We start from the raw sequence: 21,426 nt of genomic DNA on the forward strand, positions 1-21,426 counted from the left end.
TTGAGCGCTTGCTCTTTTACTTGCATTCTGGTATCCAGTGTACTTCTCAATATAATGCTAAGAGTGTGTGCCCAGTTCTGTCCTTCCCTCGCGATGGAGGCAGCTTAGGGGCACATGCACATTACTGGAACCTCGGTTATAGAAGTGGTTTAACAGCTTTAGAGCCAGAAATCACCCAGGGTTGGGGGACCACCTCCCAGAAGGAGTGAAAGGTTGGAGAGGGAAAGGTTTACTTTGGGAGTGGAGATTTTAGCACCAGTATCTGCTCCCAGTGTAATAGGGAGGCCAGCATTTTCCAGCAGTTTCCCTTCCTCCCAATGCCCCTTCCCCATGCTGTCGCAGAAATGGGGCCAAATCAAATTCTTCCTCTCAGAAAACAATTTGGAATTAGAGAAGTAGGATGTTCTCAAGAGTGAGTGACACCATGACCCAAACCACTGACATGCCCAAGAACAGGGACTAGTGGAAAGCTCTGAAAACTTTTTTTTAAAATTTTTGGTCAGGACTGAGTCTAAAGCATTATGTGGTGAGCTTATTTCTAAATATTCCATATGCGGAAAATATCCAAATATTTTCTCTCTATATAAAGCAGTTCATATATGTATGTTATGCGTCTGTGTACTGCTTTCAATGCTACTTATTTCTTCAGCAGCAGTTTTCTGAATGCCAGCTATTCAAAAGGACGTATGGTGTGTTTCTAAAGTGTTAATTTTTTTTTCCCTCCCATCATACACATTTACGATTCCTTTCTTTGTACTCAGGCAGCCCATCAAGTCGGTGAGGATGAAATAAGTTTATCTACACTTGGGCGGGTTTATACGATTGATTTTAATTCTATGCAGCAAATCAACGAGGACACTGGAACAGCTCGTGCCATTCAGAGGAAACCTAACCCATTGGCCAACACTAACCCTAGTAAGCCCTTTTGAATTTAATAGAACCTCTAAAGACATCCCCCGAGAAATATTCCTAGGATAGATTCATTCATTCATTCAGTCGTATTTATTGAGCACTTACTGTGTGTAGAGCACTGTACTAAGCGCTTGGGAAGTACAAATCGGTAACATATAGAGACGGTCCCTACCCAACAACGGGCTCACAGAGCTCCGTGGCCTAGTGGAAAGAGCCAGAGACTTGGGTTCAAATCTTGGCTCTGCCACAAGTCATATCAGTATCTCTCGGTCTCAGGTTCCTCATCTGGGGATTAAGACTGTGAGCCCTATGTGGGACATGGACTATGTCCAACCTGATTAGCTCATGTCTATCCCTGTGCTAAGTGCAGTACCTGGCACGTAGTAAGCACTTAACAAATACCATAAAAAAGTGGAATTAATAAAATGGTATACAAGCTAAGGGAAGTTAATAGGGTGAGGCATGGAATGCCTTCTGGAAGAGGAGGGTTTTTAATCTTAAAAGGAAGGAGAGGCTAGTAGTAGTAAAGATTTATTGGATCCTCATTGGGTTCAGTGCTCTGTAGACAGCAAGGCCAGAAGAGGACTTCTTTAGTCAATCATTTGAAGGTGCTCTGTTTTCTGTCACAGGTGGACATTCAGAATTAAAGAAGGATGACGCTCGAGCACAGCTAATGAAAGAGGATCCGGAACTGGCAAAGTCCTTTATTAAAACATTGTTTGGAGTTCTTTATGAAGTGTATAGTTCATCAGCTGGCCCTGCAGTCAGACATAAGTGCCTTAGAGCAATTCTTAGGATAATTTATTTTGCAGATGCTGAACTTCTCAAGGATGTGCTGAAAAACCATGCAGTTTCAAGGTGAGAGAGAGAGCATGTGTGTGCACATGCATTCAGATGGCCAACGTATTTTTTCCTCTTCATCAGTGATATTTGAGTGAAGTCTACTGAACTAAGCACCCACAGTAGAAGCGAAAGATATAATCCCTGCTCTCTAGGGCCTTAAAGTCTGATTGGGGAGGCTGTTACAAAACGACATACAGTTGGGGGAAACAAATGGAACAGTTGTAGCAAGAGAACAGAAAAGTGGATAGGTTAATAAATAGTGCCTAAATAGAGTATGTAAATTCATGTGTTCTAAAGTGCTGCAGTTGGCTGGGAGTGCTGAGGTGAGCAGTGGGGTATTGGGCTATTGGGCCTGGGGAAAAGGAAGTTAGAGAATATGTGGTTTAAGATGAATGAAGTATGTAGTGGTAGAACAGAGAGAATAAGTAGATGGCAGAAAGTTGATTGGATGCTTTAAAGCCAGCAGTCAGGTGTTTTTGCCTAAGAATGGTCAAGCAGTGGAAGTGTTTTGAGAAATGCTTACAGAATGAGGTTTCAGGAAAATGGTCTAGGCAGAAGAATTAAGTATGGACTGGAGAGGGGAGAGGGAATTCAGTAGTCAAGTTGGGATGTGACAAGTGCCTGGACCAGTATGGTGGCAATTTGGGTGGGGAGGAGGGGGTGGCTTCAGAAAATATTTTGAGAGAGATCTGGGGAGGAGAATAATGAGGTTGTAGGGCGGTAAACATTCATTCATTCAGTCGTATTTATTGAGCGCTTACTGTGTGCAGAGCACTGTACTGAGTGCTTGGGAAGTACAAATCGGCAGCAAATAGAGACGAACCCTATGCAACAACGGGCTCACAGTCTAGAAGGGGGAGACAGACAACAAAACAAAACCAGTAGACAGGTGTCAGTACCATCAGAACATGGGACCTGAGGAAGTTCATATCTCTTGGTGTCTACTTCAGCAGTTGAGTAGTTGGTGAAATCATCGGGGGCTAGAGTGAGGGTTCTGAAGGCTTCCGGAGGGAATTAAAGATCCTGAATTGTCAGTGGGAATTTTGGTCATGGGAGTCTGAGAGGAAAAGCAGTGGTGGTGCTGAGCAGAAGGGAGGGTTGGATTCTGGATTTCCACTGTGTATCTCTGATTTTCTTGGTTGGGCTTTTTTTTGGGGGGCCCTAAGCTATGTGCATACAAATGACTGAGTTCTTTATTTTTAGTCATATTGCTTCCATGCTATCAAGTCAAGACCTGAAGATAGTAGTTGGAGCCCTTCAGATGGCTGAGATTTTAATGCAGAAGTTACCTGATATTTTTAGTGTGTACTTCAGAAGAGAAGGTAATGTAGTTCGGTTTTCCCCCATTTTCTCTTTGTCGCTACAACTTAAAAGTTGGCTGCCTTTGCCTGGTTCGGACTATGGAACAAAAGATTTTATGATGATGTAAAAACTGTTCATCCAGGGCACTTTCCACCAGACGAGAAGGGAAAGCTTATAAGTAAAAGGATCCTCCATCCCTGTCCAGCATGTTTGGTTAAATAGGCCACACCATCTGAAGACCTACTTATGGCCCCCGATCCCTCCTTGAAGGGATTTATTGAAGTTCTTAAGCAGCCTGAGAAGAATTTGGGTTAGAGTCATTTTTCCATCCCAGGTGGAATAAATTGAATTTTAGAAACAAAATGGAAAATTACCCTGCTTTTTATAAAGATCGCACAACCTAATAAAGGAATAGGTTAGTCATCTCTTTTGTGTGTCACCTCTCTTGGTCACACGATACAACACATATGGTTGGCTTTGAATTATTTTTTTTTGGCTGAGCAAATTAATAAGCCTGTTTTTCCTTATAAAGGGGTAATGCACCAAGTGAAAAATTTAGCAGAGTCCGAGGCATTGCTGACCAGTCCCCCCAAGGCGTGCACGAATGGATCAGGAGCTTTGGGGACCACTGCAACTATCAGTCCGGGATCAGCCTCGGTGGCCAGCAACGTACCTGCAGACCTGGGCTCCCCCAGCTTACAGCACAGCAGGGATGATTCTCTAGACTTGAGCCCGCAGGGGTAAGTGTTCTACTCTGGCTCCAAAACCCATTTCCAGCCAGGGTTTACCAGTGTGTTTACGGTGTCATAAGACAAATAATGCCTAATAACAGAGCTTTCTTTTCTTACTGTGTTCATGTGAACTTGGCTTCTTCTATTGTATCTCGTATCCAAATTTCAGGCCTTTTTTTAATGGTGATGGTGTTTGTTAAGGGCTTACTATGTTACAAGCACTATTCTAAGCTCTGGGGTAGGTACAGTCAATCAGGTGGGACACAGTCCTGTACCACATGTGGCTCACCGTCCAAGTAGGAGAGAGAACGGGCATTCGGTCCCCATTTTACAGATGAGACAGTGGAGCACGGAGATGTGAAGTGACTTGCCCGTGGTCATATTGCAGGTAGTGGCACAGGCGGGATTAGAACCCAGGTCCTCTGGCTCCCAGGCCTTGCTCTTTCCACTAGACCCACACTGCTTTACAGGTCTTTGGGTCACCTCCAAGATCCTAGGTAACTGGGGTGTCCGCAGACTTCCTAAAGTGGTCCGTCCTGGCTCCCTTTACTCTCAGACATCCTGCACTTCCAGCTTCAGCAGTCAGCATTTCCAAAGTTGTCATTTATTCCTGTTGGTATGTGGGAGAAACTTCCATTAGAAATATTCTTACTATAGTGTATGTTACTTGAAATCCACCTGCCTCTGCTGGATTGGTATACTCCAGATTGGGGATGTCTAACTTTGTTGGAGGGCAGATATTTTTCAGAGAGTATTGGTGAACTGGTTTGTGTTAGAAAGGAGATGGTGATAATGCTAAACACATGCATTCAGTAAACCAGACCGGTGTTTGAGTTTATCCACCCTCCTCCTGCCATTGTTTTTTTTTCCTAAGAGAAGTTGCTGCCTCACCCTAAGGTCCCTGGAAGGGTGGATGGAGTTATGACATGCACACCCAGGATAAGAACAAAAGACTTTCACTACTGCCTCTGTTTCTCCCTCTTCTTTCCTTAGTCCCCTACCACCCATCCCGTCAATCACCTGTATTTGCTGAATGAGCCCACGCACTTTAGGCTGTTCATACTTGTAGACCCATAGTCACAGACTCAGTCAACTGACAGTATTCGTTGAGTGCCTTTCGTGATCAGGGCACATGCCAAAGCCTTGGACAAGTGCTGTTGAGGAAAAAACACAGCCACTGTGCCCTCAGTGAGATTACAACTTAATGGAGTACACCATACCCAGTATAATGGGATGCATTGGTAATTGCCAGCCATTCTCAAATAGTTTGAGGGGAAAGAAGCACCACCAGAGCTAATGCTAGCAAAAGTATGGAAGGAAAAACGGTGAAATAAATTAGTGCGGATAAATGTAAGTAGAGAATATGCCTAGGTACTAAGAGTAGTTGTATAAACATGAACGCTAAGGGCAGCTGTTGCTTGGACACCAGCTGGGGAAGTTGCTCTTAATTGGAGAAGGCTTCCTGGAGTTGGTAGGTATTTAGAGGTCTTTGAAATAAGTCACACCATACATTCATTCAGTCGTATTTATTGAGCGCTTACTGTGTGCGGAGCACTGTACTAAGTGCTTGGGAAGTACAAGTTGGCAACATATAGAGACGGTCGCTACCCAACAGTGGGCTCACAGTCTAGAAGGGGGAGACAGAGAACAAAACAAGCCATATTAACAGAATAAAATAAATGGAATAAATATGTACAAGTAAAATAAATAAATAGAGTAATAAATATGTACAAACATATATACATATATACAGGAGCTGTGGGGAAGGGAAGGAGGTAAGGTGGGGGGGGATGGAGGAGGGGGCTCATCTCCCCCAGCTTCAGAAGGAAGAGTGGTAGAAAGGGATCTGGGGTGGGGAGTAGAAAACAAGACACAGTTTGGGAGGATCGAAGAGTGCAAGCTAGGTTGCAAGGGGAGAAGAGAGCTGATGGAGGGAGAAAGCTGATGGAGTGCCTTAAAGTCATTGGTCAGGAGTTTCTATTCGATGCGGAAAGGAAGAAGTAACGGCCAAAGGTTTTTGAGGAGTGGAGTTATATGTGGAGTTAGCAAACATCTGAGTCAGTAAGGGCAGTGGTGGGATTAGAACCACTGGGAAAAGCGGTTGCGTTTCTGCACATGGGGAAGCAATGTGGCTTAGGACGGGGGTTCTAATGCTGGTTCTGCCACTTGCCTGCTGTGTGACCCCGGGCAAGTCATTTAACCGCTCTGTATCTCAGTTTCCTAATCTGGATAATGGGGATTCAGTACCTGTGCTCCCTCGTACTTAAACTGTGCAACCCATGTGGATGGGGACTGTAAACGACCTGATTATCTAGTATCATCCCCAGTGTTTAGAGCCCCGTGCATTAAGACTGTGAGCCCCATGCGGGACGGGGACTGTGTCCAACCCAACTTGCTTATATTCACCCCAGTGCTTATTCATTCATTCATTCATTCAGTCGTATTTATTGAGGGCTTACTGTGTGCAGAGCACTGTACTAAGCGCTTGGGAAGTACAAGTTTGCAACATATAGAGACGGTCCCTACCCAACAGTGGGCTCACAGTCTAGAAGGGGGAGACAGACAACAAAGCAAAACATATAAACCAAATAAAATAAATAGAATAAATATGTACAAGTAAAATAAATAAATAGAGTAATAAATCGGTACAAACATATATACATATATACAGGTGCTTTGGGGAGGGGAAGGAGGTAAGGCGGGAGGATGGGGAGGGAGAGTAGGGGGAGAGGAATAGGGGGAGAGCAGTCTGTCTGCTTAGTACACGGCCTGGCTCATACTAAGCACTTAACAAATACCACAGTTGTTGTTGTTGTTAGTACAGGGGTAGGCACATAAGTGCTTAATAAATGCCACTATAAAACAAGTCAAAATAAATGGCAGTCTTAGATAAAATGCCCAAGTATTTTTTCTCCACAGACATGAAATGAGAGCTTGTTTATTCTGATTGCTTCTTGGCTGTTACTGGGGAGCTGGCATTTCAAAAAGCACCCTCTCAGTTGTCCGAGGTTTCCACCCTCTTTCCCCACTCGCCGTTCAAACCTTACTTTTAACTCCTCCAGAGGTACCGCTGACTACTTGGTAGGAGACATTTTCAGTGGACACTGAGCAGTATTTTCAGGAATGCAGGCTGCATCTATTTCCAGTATTTTCTGATTTACACGTAAACATTAACGATATGCAACATTTGAGCTAAGGGGACCAGTTCCGAGACGGCGAAGTCCATTGAGAATTTGCTAAGCTGAGGGTTAATCTTCCCACCCTCCCCCTTTGCCCTCTTGGGTTGCAGTTGGCTTTTATTGTAGAAAATGGCAGGTTTTCCAACAGTGAAACTGAAGATCCTTGCAGAAACTTGAGCCATGTCCGTGTTTACTTGCCTGTTGAAATTTCACAAAATTGTAAATGATCATGATATAGTAGTTAAAACAACAGCGTCGTTGGCAAATGTTGAAGTTGGAGGTGGGCTGCCGAATTTTCCACATTAAGCAAGCACTGTAATTGAGAAATTATTTAAGCTGTGCCTTCCAAATACTATGGCGGCTGTGCAATCAGATCTGGAGTGGTTTTCCCCAACAATGTGAAAGTTTCTTCGGGTCTGGGAAGAGAGAGGGACGGATGAGTTATTGCCACCAGTTGTTTGTCTTAACAATAAGCTAAACCCAGTGATCACCTGACTCATACCCTGCAACTCTTTTGTCATTTCGTGACAGCCGACTAAGCGATGTGCTGAAGAGAAAGCGATTGCCTAAACGTGGGCCGCGAAGGCCAAAGTATTCACCTCCGAGAGACGACGACAAAGTAGACAATCAAGGTAATTTCCTCTTGTGATAGTTGTTAGGAAGAAACAAAGTGCATTCAGTGTAGTTTTCATCCCCTACACTTAAAGTTTTATTTAAGTGTCTCATTTTCTTTCCTCCTTAGCGAAAAGCCCTACCACTACTCAGTCTCCTAAATCTTCCTTCCTGGCAAGCTTGAATCCTAAAACGTGGGGAAGATTAAGCACCCAGTCCAATAGCAACAACATTGAACCAGCACGCACAGCAGGAGTCAGTGGTCTTGCCAGAGCTGCCTCAAAGGACACCATATCCAGTAATAGGTGAAGTGAAAAAAGAGATCTTTTCTCCTGTATCTATAGATATATAGGTTGTGCTAGAGCACAAGATATTCTCATTCACTCTGCCAGCCCCTTTGGGCTGATGGGCAACCCTGGGCCGGCCGAGGTCAAGGAATTTCCCCAAGGAGGCTGCTTCATCGTGACCTCTAGTCCCCAGGTCAAGCTCCAATCGTCAGACCACACTCTCTCCACCAGTGCATTTTAGGACGGACATCATCCTTGTATTCGAGCTGTGACTGCCTTCCTAGTTGAAATGGGACTCTAATAAAAATGGGTTTCTCAATCCATGGTGGGGTTTAGTATGTCTTCCTCATCGGGTTCCACCCTGCCCCGTTCAGGCTGGGTCGGTCCATTGGCTGTCAATGAGACAGACCTTGCCACCAAGACTGGAAAAAATTTGGTGGTTTTTAAAAAAAAATTATAATTTCACCTTTTTCTGTTCGGTGTTTTGTAAGTTGATTTTTAAAAAAATGAAACTAGGTGAAGATTCCTTAAAATGTACTTTTGTTGTACTTTGGATATAGCATTCAAAGCACTATTTTTGTAAACTTTTTAGAGGATTTTCTTTTAAGTGGAATACGGAAGATTCGATTAGAGGGTAAATTATTTTGAAATTCCCAGAAGCTCCTGTTTAGTTAGCAACAGGTAAAGTCCACCCTCCTCGAGGGGGTCAGCGATGCTTAAGGTTAGCTCCCAAACTGGATTTGGGTCACCAAGATTCCATTCCGGTTATAGTAACCGGCATCTTATTTAGAGATGAGGTAGGAGACTTGATTACCCAACTCCTTACCCTAACGCCTCTACAAGGGCAAGCCTCAATTTGTTTAGTGAATTGAGGTAGCAAAAAAGGAATCAGGCGGGATAGTCAAGGAGGGAGGGGCTTGTTTTATTAGGGGTATTGGAGAAATGTATTCTGAATAAAAAATTCTTGCTGAGAATTCATTATGTTTCTTACTTTTGGTGAAGGTACTTATCCTCTGAATGCCGCACGATGCAGCCATCCTCATGGGTGTTTGATCTAGTGAACTCAGGATTGTTCACTTCCAAATCATTAAGTTCCATTTGCCTTGGTCAAATAAGTTTTTACCGAAGCTGCCAACCTCATTTAAAATAACTTTGTGAAAATCCTGAGTTTGCCTAATACCCTAATATAACCCTCATATACAGTTCTTAAAGGAAGGCACTTTTTGTGGTAATCAAGGCTTCCAGACTTCATTCTGCCCTGTTTGCTGCATTTGTTATACTCCTTATAGGAATTCTTAAACCATCTCCTTTTAAACATACCTAGAATTGCAGGGTGTCTTTTAGGTGCTAACCAAATTAATAAGTAGTGAAAAAAATCAGCAGTGACTTAAGGACGTGATGGCACAGTTGCCGTGATTTACTTTGTCATTTTATACTTCTATTCCTTAGATCAGGCCCCTGTCTGCTTTTCATTAATGAAGGCACCGACAAGGATTTCCTGGCTTTTTTCAATTCAGTAGCAGTGTTTGCACATAAAATATGGACTCTTATTACTTTATTGTACTACTGAGAATGATGTGTTGCCTGCTTTTGTGACTAACGTAGACAGGCCAAGCTGTGCAGAGCCTGCCTCATACTTGAATAGAAGGCTTCCTGGAAATCCTTGATTTAGTGCCCTGCCTATAAGCAGGAACTATCCCATCCCTCCAGTGCCTTTCCGTTTCAATGACCCTAAACTGTTTTACTTTCTTCCATCTAATTTTGAAGGAAACTACTGAAGGAAGAAAGATGGAGAAAATGGCACTGAATAATAATAATAATAATGTTGGTATTTGTTAAGCGCTTACTGTGTACAAAGCACTGTTCTAAGCGCTGGGGTAGATACAAGGGGCTCACAGTCTTCATCCCCATTTTACAGATGAGGGAACTGAGGCCCAGAGAAGTGAAGTGACTTGCCCAAAGTCACACAGCTGACAAGTGGCGGAGCTGGGATTTGAACCCACAGCCTCTGACTCCAAAGCCCGGGCTCTTTCCACTGAGTCACGCTGCTTCCCACTGAATTGGGGGAAAGTAGTCATGTAAAGCGACCAAACTTGCACGATGTTACTTTAGATCAATATACTGCAATATTACAGTTTACCAAGAAGTTTTCTTGCAATTACTGCAGACACTCCTTAGAATTAGATCAAATATGGAGATGTATTAAGTCCACCTTCACTCCTGAGTTCTTTAAAAACATCAAAAGGCAGCATTTGCAGATTGGAACCATTCCACAAACTAATTTCTGCGTTTGAACCAAAGTGTCGGGTACTTGGCCTTTCAAAAAGCGAGGCAAGTTTGAGACCCTCTGAGATTTTAGCCCAGGTGTCGTGTATTATGGATTGAAACTTGATTGTACCTCCTCTGTTTTCATCCACCCAGGGAAAAAATTAAGGGCTGGATAAAGGAACAAGCGCACCAATTTGTGGAGCGTTATTTCAGCTCTGAGAATATGGATGGAAGCAACCCTGCCCTGAATGTTCTCCAAAGACTGTGCACTGCAACTGAGCAACTCAACCTCCAGGTATTGGTGAAGATGGACTTTCCGTCAATCGGTCAATCATATTTGAGCACTTAGTTTGTGTAAAGCACTGAACTAAGCACTTGGAAGAGTACAATACAAGAGAGTTGGTAGACATGTTCCCTGCCTGGGAAGCAGGATAGTGTTTAGACTCTCTGTTTGTTGCCATCTCTTCAATAATATGAATACTACAGCACCCAGTTCTTCCCGGGATGGCTCCAGAAAGTCTTAGTAAAGTGTGATGCTTTTGGGATATGGGAAGGTAGCCTGAGAGGCGGAGTTGCATTAGAGTTTATCACTCAGTCTAGGTGAATTAGGCATTACTCTCTCACTACTTCCATCCCTTTGAAGAACTTTTGAAGAGTAAGGTTGGCCTCTAGAAGCCTGCTCAATTCTGCCCCATTGTAGAGGGCCAGCAGCTCATCCACATCTACAGGGAGTTGTCTAAATATACCCAGGATTATGTCGGAAGTTATTCAGTCATATCAAGTGCTTACTGAGTGCTACGCACTGTACTAAGCGCTTGAGTGAGTACAGTATAACAATAAGCAGACCCATTCCCTGCCCAGAGGGAGTTTACAGTCTAGAAGGAGAGACCAACATTAATTTGCCCCTCCTTCTCTTTTTCCCTGCACATACCACCCTTGCATTGTCATCTGCAGACTGCAAGGAGCTCTTTTGGCATATGACTGGGGTGCGGTAAGACATTCCTGCTCCCAACAGTTCTGCCGCCCCAGCTCTACTCCTTCCCCATCCTGTGTGGGAAAGAGGATTCCCAAGACTCCCAGAAGAGGGATTGTCTCTCCCCCTGCCTCCGAGGCCTGGGAGTGCCATGGGCTCAGGGATGACCTGTGGCCCTCTGACTTTTGTGGGTATTGTTTATTGTTATCTCCTCACCCTCGCTTTCTGTGTCTCGGAGTTGAGGAGCTCATGTCCTATTCCAGCAGAGGGACTGGGTTCCTCTTCATAATCTTCAAAAGGGCTTTTAAGAGAATAGGTGACGGCGCTACTTGTTCAGAGCAATTCAGATCCCAAATTGCTCTCTCGTGTGCTTTCAGGTGGACGGTGGGGCTGAGTGCCTTGTAGAAATCCGGAGCATAGTCTCCGAGTCAGACGTCTCCTCCTTTGAAATCCAGCACAGTGGGTTTGTGAAACAGCTGCTTCTTTACTTGACGTCGAAAAGCGAAAAAGATGCCGTGAGCCGGGATATCAGATTGAAAAGATTCCTTCATGTATTTTTTGCTTCTCCGGTGAGCCGTGAATGTCGGGGATATTTGGCGTCATGATAACAATCAAGATCCAGTGTTGTGTTTGATTGAGGTTTTTCGTACCCACTCAGACTGGGATTTGGGAAATCTAGGTCTTTGTCCTAAAAACACTCCAATAAAAGACGAGATTGATCAAACCCACGAATCCCTGCTTTCCCGCATGCAGGTCGAGAGGGGCTGCTCTCCTGGGCCAAGTAGGGGGTCGTGGCTGCCCTGAGCATCCAGATCCTTACTCTTAGGGGCTCCTCACTGCTGCCATCCCACAGCCTGGACTCCAGCCTGGATGGGACTTCCCGTGGGAGGCAGAACTCCTCCAGGGCCTGTGGGGCGTGAGCCGCCAAGGCAGAAACCCCAGCCCAACCTGTCACGAGTAGGGCTAGGCTACATCCCACTAAGGCACTCTGCCACCACGGAAGACTGTGGTCCAGCCACCCTTTTGGACACCTGACTCTCCCCTCCCACTCAAATCCACCTCTCAAGTAATGCGTTCGTATTAAATTGGAAATCTGGTTTGTTGGCAATGTGTGACTAACTTAACTTCATTCTAGAAAGTGTCTTTTGGAAATTTATCAGGAGGAGGACTCTTGTAAATCTGCTTTCCAAAAAAAATAGCCAGCACTTTAGAGAAACCAACTTCTCATTTGTGGGAGGCAGCGGGTTGCAGAAAAAAGAAAAGCTGTGGGTGACAGTGTGTTAGGTGCCTGAGGGATGGGATTTCTCAGGGAACCTGGGAGGGTTTCTCAGCATCTGGTAGACGGACCCCTGGATTTTAAGCCGGGATCGGGTGGGGTGCTAGTGAGAATGGAAAGAAAACCCCTACATTCCTAGTGTGGAGTTGGTTCTGGCTCTAGGGCGTGATGGGACAGAAACTTATTGAAGTGAACCTCAAATGGGGTCAAAGGAATTCAGCAGAGGTGGTGTCCTCTGTTGGAAGGTCAAAGTCTGGTCACTTGCTGAACAAGGGATAAATTTAAGTGGTGATAATAATGACTGTGAGCCCGTTGTTGGGTCGGGACCATCTCTATATGTTGCCGACTTGTACTTCCCGAGCACTTAGTGCAGTGCTCTGCACATAGTAAGCGCTCAATAAATGCGATTGAATGAATGAATGAATGCAAAACCAGAATTAAGTAAAGTTTTGAGCCTGGTTTGGGAGGTTCTCAAATGTGTTTAATACTAGTATTACTATTACTAGTCTATTACTAGTATAAAACACATTTGAGAACCTCCCAAACCAGGCTCAAAAAATAGCCCACAAGTTCTGCCTGATGTACACTGTCTCTTCTCAGATAATTTATAGCAGCGTGGCTCAGTGGAAAGAGCATGGGCTTTGGAGTCAGAGGTCGTGGGTTTGAATCCCGGCTCCGCCACGTGCCTGCTGTGTAACCTTGGGCAAGTCACTTAACTTCTCTGAGCCTCAGTTACCTCATCTGTAAAATGGGGATTAAGACTGTGAGCCCCACGTGGGACAACCTGATCACTTTGTATCCCCCAAGCGCTTAGAACAGTGCTTTGCACATAGTAAGCGCTTAACAAATGCCAACATTATTATTAGTAGTAGTAGCCAGTTAGCAAAGATTTTAAGATATATGACATACTGGATTTGGTCTTCAATGGGCAGTTCAGTAGGTTGAGTTTGTCACAAGGAAAACAGCCTCTGTGTACTGCATAAATTTTTTTTCATTGTTTACATGGGAAGATTTAGCCTGTGCGATATGTGCTGTCTGCAGTTAAGTGGCCTTATAATAACATAAAAAGAAGTGAGCATGAGTTCTTGGAGAGTGAGAGGAAGCACTAAAAGCAGTTCATTGTCATATTTTATCTCGTACTTGTGGGGAAAAGGCCCTCCTAATAGTGTCCCCGGATACTGATTCAGGAAAGAGACCTTCAAGTCCAGTGCGACTACTAGTCTCTTCATCTCTGTGTTTAAACTGCTCATAAAAAGACTCGGGAAGTGGGAAGGAGGAGGAAAGAATCATTACCGCTGTCTCTGCAAAATAGTTTCTTTTCGAAATTGAAACTACTCGCTGCCCTTAGATGGTTTAGTTAACTTACAGGAAGCAAAGTATCCACGTGTATAGCGCACGAGCCTGGGAGTTAGAAAGACTTGGGTTCTAATCCTGGTCCCCATCATTTGTCTGCTGTGAGACCTTGGCCAAGTCACTTCACTTCTCTGTGCCTCAATTTCCTCATCTGTAAAGTGGGGATTAAGCCTGTGAGCCCGATGTGGGACAGGGACTGTGTCCAACCCAATTTTCTTGTTTCCCCTCCAGCGCTTAGTACGGTACCCGGCACAAAGTAAGCGCTTAACAAAATACCAAAATAATAATAATCATAATTATTATTGTTCTTATTACTTCAGCCTCCTGGAGAAGAACCAGTTGGAAGATTAGAACCAATGGGAAATGCACCTTTGTTGGCATTAGTGCACAAGATGAACAACTGCCTCAGTCAGATGGAGCAGTTTCCCGTCAAAGTGCACGATTTCCCAAGTGGAAATGGAACAGGCAGCAGGTAAGGATTGATGCCCTGTAACCCCATATCACTGGTCACCGAGGGGCTCCATGTGTGATGAATATGTTAAAAGAGCAGCCTCGAGGCCCATGCCTGCTTACTAGGAGCCAGGCTGGCGTGCTCCTAATTGATGAGTGAGAGCCAGAGAAGACTGGGAGTGAGAAAAAGAAAGGGCATAGTTTCCTTCGATGGATAACGGCAGCTATAGTGGACCTTGGGTTTCCCCGTGCAACCTTTGAAGCCTGTGAACTGGGAATTATCTCAATATTTGGAAGAGATTGGTAAAAACAATGTGTAAAAATAGGGGCTTGGTCTATTCACAGGATTTAAAATTGTAAAGAATTTCAGTAAGACAGAATGAGCCCATTGTGTTTCCAAGATTGGTCCTCTGAGCCAGTCTGTTATCCTGTCATGTTTATTTTGGCAAGCAGGGACACCGTGACCAGTGAACAGGGGTTGTGTGTGTTGGGAAGAAGGGAGGAGTTGAACTCTGACATGGAAGAGACCGTTTAGGATTTTTCTGGCCTGAGTCCCCAAAGCCTTAATCTGGCCCAATACTAAGGAGTGGATTTGAATACTTTTACATATCCTGAGGTGACGCAAGATTTCAAATAAGATAACCCTATGAACTAACTGTACTGTGCAGCAAACTGTTCCAACATTAGTATGGTTAAATACCGTTGAACATTAATGAATAGATGTAAGGGCTTCCTTTAACTTGACCTTTCTGACTGGTGAAATATGGGAAGAAATGGACTGGCTAGAGGGTTTGGGTCCTCCATTTAGAAGAATACTGCTGAGCTTCAGTGTTAGTGTTTGTTGAGGTTGTTTGATTTGCAGAGCACCGTTGGGGGTGGAAAAAAATAAAAACTTTACTAAATAATAATAATAATAATAATAATGATGGTATTTGTTAAGCACTTACTATGTGCAAAGTACTGTTCTAAGCGCTGGAGGTTTACAAGGTGATCAGGTTGTCCCACGTGGGCTCACTGTCTTAATTCCCATTTTACAGATGAGGTCACTGAGGCCCAGTGAAGTGACTTGCCCAAAGTCACACAGCTGACATTGTGTGACTATAATGATTCATTGACTCATAATGACTCATTGACTGTAGCTAGTGACAGTATTTTATTTGGGGAAAACATGATTTAAACATCTCACATGCTGTTGTTTGTTGGGTTGGTGTACTTTTCTATCCTCCCAATAGGCACATTTATCTTTCTATTGAAATTCAGGATAAATTATCGTATTGCTTAGAGTACATCAGGTAGATGCCTTCCGTATTCCTTGTCTAAATTAATATAGTGAAATTTTCTACAAAATCAGGATACTACGTTGTGTTAGCAGATGGAAAAACTCTGCTTACACTGGGGTTCACTCTTGAAGCTACAAGGCTTACTACTGGTTTCCAGTCTGTTGCTGGGTCCTCGTGTGTTTACTGTAAAACTGGAGTCACACCCACCCCTGCTTTCTGCTTTTTGTGTAGCTCAGTTGTCCAGCCCTGAGGGCAAGGGAAACTTCCCATTTTATGGAGTGGCAGGGGAGGGAAACTACTTCCAGTCAGTAGGAACAGCTTTAGGGAAGGAGGAGGTGTTGGAAGCGGGAGTCGGAGGGGAAGACTTCACAGCCCGCTGGGCCCATTGGGGAGCACGAAAGGAGAAACAATTTCCAGATCCCGGTTGTGGACAGGAACAGGGGAAGCCACCAGGGAGACCCCAGCTGGGAAAGACCCGCACACGGAAGCCGCACCGGTCCTCTAGGAACAGCGTCTCATCTTGACCGGGCTTTTGGTTTCTCCCGCTACCGGGAGGCTGCCTCCTTATACCTTGAGTTTCACTTTTATTTAGAGTAACTATAGACTGTAAGCTGGTTACAGGCAGGGAGCGTATCTGCCAATTCTGTTGTACTCTCCCAAGCAGTTAGTACAGTTCTGTGCACATAGTAAATGCTCAATAAGTACCATTGATCGATCGATCACTCACTGCCTCAGGAAGTAGAAGTTGTCTGGTTTTATTTGACGGTTTAAGTTGTTTGCTCAAAGCAGAACCACTTCGTCAGCTGCCTGCTTCCCGGTGGATGTGCAGTGCATCTTTGCAGTTTGCTCGACCGTGGGATCACAAAGCTCACCATTTTATTGGTGTGGATTGGGCTCATATTGTACATCTGGTGTGTGGGGTATTGCGAGGGCAGTGACGTCTTTGTAAAATTCAACATTTAAAATACCACCAGCTTAACCTCTACTTAGCTTCCAGTGTATCAACCATTCAGGACCACCCTTCTGCGTGATAACCTTGTCATCAGGTAGATTAGGGCTAGATCCGATCGAGGGTGAAACTTGGCCTAGTAGAGCATGGCACTGGGGGTAGAAGTTTCAGCTCTGCCACTTGCCTGCTGGGTGACCAGTAGCCAGTTCCCCGCTAACATGAGGACTTCATTCCTGAAAAGCCAGGTTGAGGAAAACCCTCCTAGCAGGACAGATGCCTTGACTGCCACGTTCTCACACAGCCATTGCTCCCGACATGACATTGTGCTATATCCAGGCAGGTGTGCATTGCAAGAAAAACATACCCTAATTCCCCAAAGCGTGTGGTGGAAACACATGGTGTGGGGGCACTTAACTGCGCTCTAAGGTACCTGAAGTTTTAATCATTAGAACTCATAATTCATAGCTGAATTATGGAGAGTTGATCAAATTTACATCAGAAATTGGGAATGGTAAGCTCAGAATTAAAATATGAAAGAAAATGACAGTTGATAATGTGAGAACAAGAAAAAAACAAGGTAGAAGCAAAAATATTGAGCTTTTTGTTGTAAATAAGCACTATCAGGTGTGCTTGTCTTTTTTTCATTTATAATAGCAATTATGACCTATTTATTAGGTGCTTAGTGTGTGCTAAGCAGCAGGTTAGATGAAAGGCAGGCACATTAGCTGCAGTCTCTGTCCCAAGTATCATGGACAGGTAGCATGTCCCCAGTTTTACAGACAATGAGAGGCACAGAGAGGTGAAGTGACTTGCCCCAGGTCTTAAAAGCAGGCTAGGGGACAGAGCTGGGACTAGAACCCAGGTCTTTTAACTCCCAGACCCTACTACTTTCCACTAAGCCCTGAAACTTAGTGTGACTCAAAATTTATATAGGTAAAAGCATAGATAATGTGATCCAACAGACTTCTGAATTAGTGATTACTGTTGACTCCTAATAGGAAAAGTCTTTACTTTGTGAGTAAATTTCAAAGGCCAAAGCTGAACACACACATACGTTTGTATTACAGGTGCAAAGGGAAAAAAAGAATCACTGTAGCAACTTTTTTTCACAAATTATCTCGAGTTTTTCTCTCAACAGAGGGTCACAAGCTTTAAAATTTTTCAACACGCACCAGTTGAAGTGCCAGCTACAGAGGCATCCAGACTGTGCCAACGTGAAGCAATGGAAAGGAGGCCCCGTGAAGATTGATCCCCTGGCGTTGGTTCAAGCGATTGAGAGATACCTTGTAGTGAGAGGTAGTTTTTGCTTTTACATATTGGTTTGGGACCCACCTGGTATTCCTGAGCTGTGGTCTGCTTAGTGTGAGGGATTAGAAAGCACTGACCTTGGCAGAGTGTCCAGCACAGAGGAGTAGACTCTGTCTTCCCCTTCTAGGCTGTGAGCCTGTTATTGGGTAGGGCAACAAGTCTATATGTTGCCGACTTGTCCTTCCCAAGTGCTTAGTACAGTGCTGTGCGCACAGTAAGCGCTCAATAAATACGATTGAATGAATGAATGAATTCATTTGAACACTTGAGGGGAGAATATTGGCCGGGGAAATCTGAGCTGGGGTAATCTGGAGATTTGGTGGTTTCGAAAATAGTGTTTTGGTGGATCAGAAAATGACCATCTTATCTTTGAGCAGTTTTTGGCTGCGATTTGTTTTGTTGTGGGGTTTTTTTTTTTATTTGTTTTTTGCTGAGGAATGGTTGGGCAGGTGGTTCCCGCTCCTGGGCCAAAGTGTTTGTATTACATTTGAAATTGTGTTTGTGGGGTTCATATGTAAGTAACTCATTACATACTCAATTGTTTGAATTTTCCCTTAAAGGTTTGCTATACACAGTTACGAACCCAGGCCATCCTTTTTCAGGCGACACCCTGTTTGGCTGGCCAGTAAAATGTGAGGGGACCTTCGGAATGCCTCCAATCCATTGATTTTTCAAAAATTTAATTCTGGAAATCCAGGCCATTCTAATTTACATTGTGTTCATGGGGAAGATTCTATTTTGAGATGATATTCAAGGCTTAAAGAAAAAAAAACCTGTCTATTATAAGTTAACATGACTAATTCCACAGAGTCACACGGGGCTTGTTTCATCTCAGATGGCTAAAGTCTCCAAGCTTTTTTGAAAACGACCAAACAGTGTGCAGAGACTGTTCCTCTGAGTTCCAACTTGTAATTGCCTCTTTTATGGACGCAGGTTATGGAAGAGTGAGAGAAGATGATGAAGACAGTGATGATGATGGATCAGATGAGGAAATAGATGAGTCTTTGGTAAGATCCCACTCTCACCACATAGCAATATGATGATGTTCATTACCCTTCTGCTTAACGGGCCCTACTTTGTTCAATTCAGGCTGCTCAGTTCTTAAATTCAGGAAATGTGCGACATAGATTGCAGTTTTACATCGGAGACCATTTACTGCCATATAACATGACGGTATATCAGGCAGTGAGACAGTTCAGCATACAGGCTGAAGAGGAGAGAGAGTCCACAGATGATGAAAGTAATCCATTAGGAAGAGCTGGTATTTGGACAAAGACTCATACGATATGGTAAGTCTGAAAGGTCTTCCTAAGATGGTTAGTATCTTTTAGTCAAGAATATTTTGGTCTCAGTACTGTAACTACCATTGTAACAAACAAGAATGCCGTTCTTTCCCTGTGAAACTTCAAATTTGTAAACAGCAGCCACTAAAGCAGTTTGCTGAGTACTCTCAAACACTTTACACCCAAACCATAAACTATTAAGTAGATACGCCAATTAGTGAATAAAGTGAGCCCATAGTGTGTACCGTGATCATAATAACAATTCCAGCCTGTTCCCTTCCCTCTAGACTGTAAGCTCGTTGTGGGCAGGGAATGTGTTTACCAACTCTGTATTGTACTCTCCCAAGCACTTAGTACAGTGCTGTGTACACAGCGAGCACTCAAATATCATTGATGGATAGAGAGCAAAGTTTTTCAGATCTCCAAAATAGTCCTCTCCCCTTTCTCTTGACTTAATGGGAAAAAAATAAACTTGGGTATTGTTTTTGTTGGATTTTTGGGATTTTTTTGTTGTTAGTGTGGGTGTATTAAATAGAAATCTAAAAACATAGCTAACAACCTTTAGCTCTCAACTCTGGTATTCTAACGTGAATATGGTAGAATGCAAGCATGTCACAGCATATTTTAGGGGACGATATATTGCCATGGAACCAGATTCCAGACAGAGCCTGTGTGTCTCCAGGAAGTGCCTTCTTCTCTGGCTCCTGGATACCATTTGGAAGGCGGGAGAGAGGGAATCCCTATTGTTTTCCCCAGTACTCTTGGAAGTCGCTGTAGCTAACTGTGGAGATGCAGTTACTCGAAGGGGAGGAATGGCCGTCATTTAGCTGTTAACGTGATCCACCGTTCCACACCTTCTTGATCTGAATCTGCACCAGGAAAAACTCCCACCTCAGCTCTATCCAGTGCTTACAGGGAGAGAGCCCCCGTGATCACAGGAACATTTATAAGGAGGCTTCGGGAGCTCTGAAGTCAGCACGACTGACTCTCAGTTCGCTTTCAGCCTTCATATGTTCAGTTCCTTTGTTCCGCAAGGGGAAGGACCGGAGGAAACGTGTGCTGAAGCTCCTCAGGCTTAAATGTGGGTGACGAGAATGAGACGAGTGCCAGCTTTCCTTTGATTCCTGTGCTAAATGAGATCGCTGCTGTGGTCCCTGGTTTCAGAAACACTACCTTGTAGGTACAGACAACAGAATGGTTTTCTTCTGGATTGAAGACGAGGAGGTCCCTTTCAAGCTGAGCTATTTCCATTATTGAAGTGGACCCGAAAGGGCCAGTGGTGTCCCAGGCAGTTGCCGAGGTGGATCAGGCATAACGGAGAACCTGATCTGGGGTCAGGAAATCACCCCTGCACCAACGGAGCCTAACGGCTTCAGTTTGTTCCCAAAGTTGTCCCTCAGTTCTCCATCGGGATAGCGTCGGAAAGGAGCCGTGCAAATGTCTGCCATTAGGAAATTTGGAGGGCTTTGGGATTTTTCCAGAAACGAGTATAAGGTTTGCCCTTGCACCTATGCCACTGGGGTAAGCAACACGCTGCTTCAGGGTAGATTTGAGACAATCCTGATGACCGGCATATGAGCACCTACCCTTCCTAAGGAGGTCCTTCTCTGTCCTTTTTGTTTTAGGTACAAACCTGTGAGGGAGGATGAAGACGGCAGTAAGGACTGTGGAGGTGGGAAAAGAGGGAGGGCTCAAACTGCTCCAACCAAAACTTCTCCTAGAAATGCAAAAAAGCACGATGAGCTGTGGCACGGTAAGGGGGATAAATGATATGCTTCCTTTGTGAGAGAGAGCAGATTTTTTTTTTTTAAAGTGTAGCTGATGAACATATTAGTGTGGAACCGTGTTCCGAATCTAAAAATTTTTATTCTTAGCAAATTTTACATATAACCCAGATCTGTTATTGTGCTGGTGAATGCAAAACTATGAAACCCTTTTTCTCTAGTTAAGATACGCAAGGGAATCCAATTTTAGATATTTTTCTTTTCAATAATCTGGTTCTGGGAATTAAATATCTCCTGCATGTGGTTTCAATCTGCAGTGTCTGGGAGTCGTGCGATTATGTCTAGCTCTTATTTGAATTTGAGAACAAACTGTTCAGCCAGATTAAGCCATTCTCGGTTATTCAGGGGCGGGTTCTCCAGTTCATTGATTATCCTGGCTTTTGTCTCCCCTCCTGCTGCCTGCCTGGTGGCCATTGGTAATGCTGATGAGCAGTTCAAAGGGGAGCAGGAGAGGAAGGGAAACAATAATCCATCCTTGTATTAATTGTTAACAGCTCTGGCCGAGTTGGGAGGAGGCTGAATTTTTGAATATCCAAACAAGTCAAGACTGAGAATGTTGCTAATGTAAAGAACCCAGAAAAATGGGGATTGGGTAGCCTCCCACAGTCACTTCCCAGACTCCTCATTACCCTAGCT

At 44.1% G+C, this 21,426-nt stretch overlaps 1 protein-coding gene across 13 annotated transcripts in view; it reads left to right on the top strand.

Annotated features, from left to right (window-relative positions):
- TRIP12 (thyroid hormone receptor interactor 12) overlaps nt 1-21,426 on the top strand; it is a 154,454-nt gene that overhangs the window by 108,871 nt on the left and 24,157 nt on the right. For 6 of the 13 annotated variants that reach the window (XM_038763049.1, XM_038763600.1, XM_038763134.1 and 3 more), the window contains 13 exons: nt 762-915; nt 1,542-1,770; nt 2,959-3,077; nt 3,590-3,797; nt 7,499-7,599; nt 7,710-7,884; nt 10,288-10,429; nt 11,485-11,676; nt 14,057-14,208; nt 17,539-17,711; nt 18,657-18,730; nt 18,813-19,012; nt 20,632-20,759. In XM_038763049.1, coding sequence (XP_038618977.1) covers nt 762-915; nt 1,542-1,770; nt 2,959-3,077; nt 3,590-3,797; nt 7,499-7,599; nt 7,710-7,884; nt 10,288-10,429; nt 11,485-11,676; nt 14,057-14,208; nt 17,539-17,711; nt 18,657-18,730; nt 18,813-19,012; nt 20,632-20,759 — 2,047 coding nt within the window. The remainder of the gene's footprint in view (nt 1-761; nt 916-1,541; nt 1,771-2,958; nt 3,078-3,589; nt 3,798-7,498; nt 7,600-7,709; nt 7,885-10,287; nt 10,430-11,484; nt 11,677-14,056; nt 14,209-17,538; nt 17,712-18,656; nt 18,731-18,812; nt 19,013-20,631; nt 20,760-21,426) is intronic. The other 7 variants (XM_038763299.1, XM_038763364.1, XM_038763760.1 and 4 more) reach the window with 3 other exon arrangements.

The sequence above is a fragment of the Tachyglossus aculeatus genome, chromosome 1, assembly GCF_015852505.1.
Source record: "Tachyglossus aculeatus isolate mTacAcu1 chromosome 1, mTacAcu1.pri, whole genome shotgun sequence".
NCBI classification, from domain to species: domain Eukaryota; kingdom Metazoa; phylum Chordata; class Mammalia; order Monotremata; family Tachyglossidae; genus Tachyglossus; species Tachyglossus aculeatus.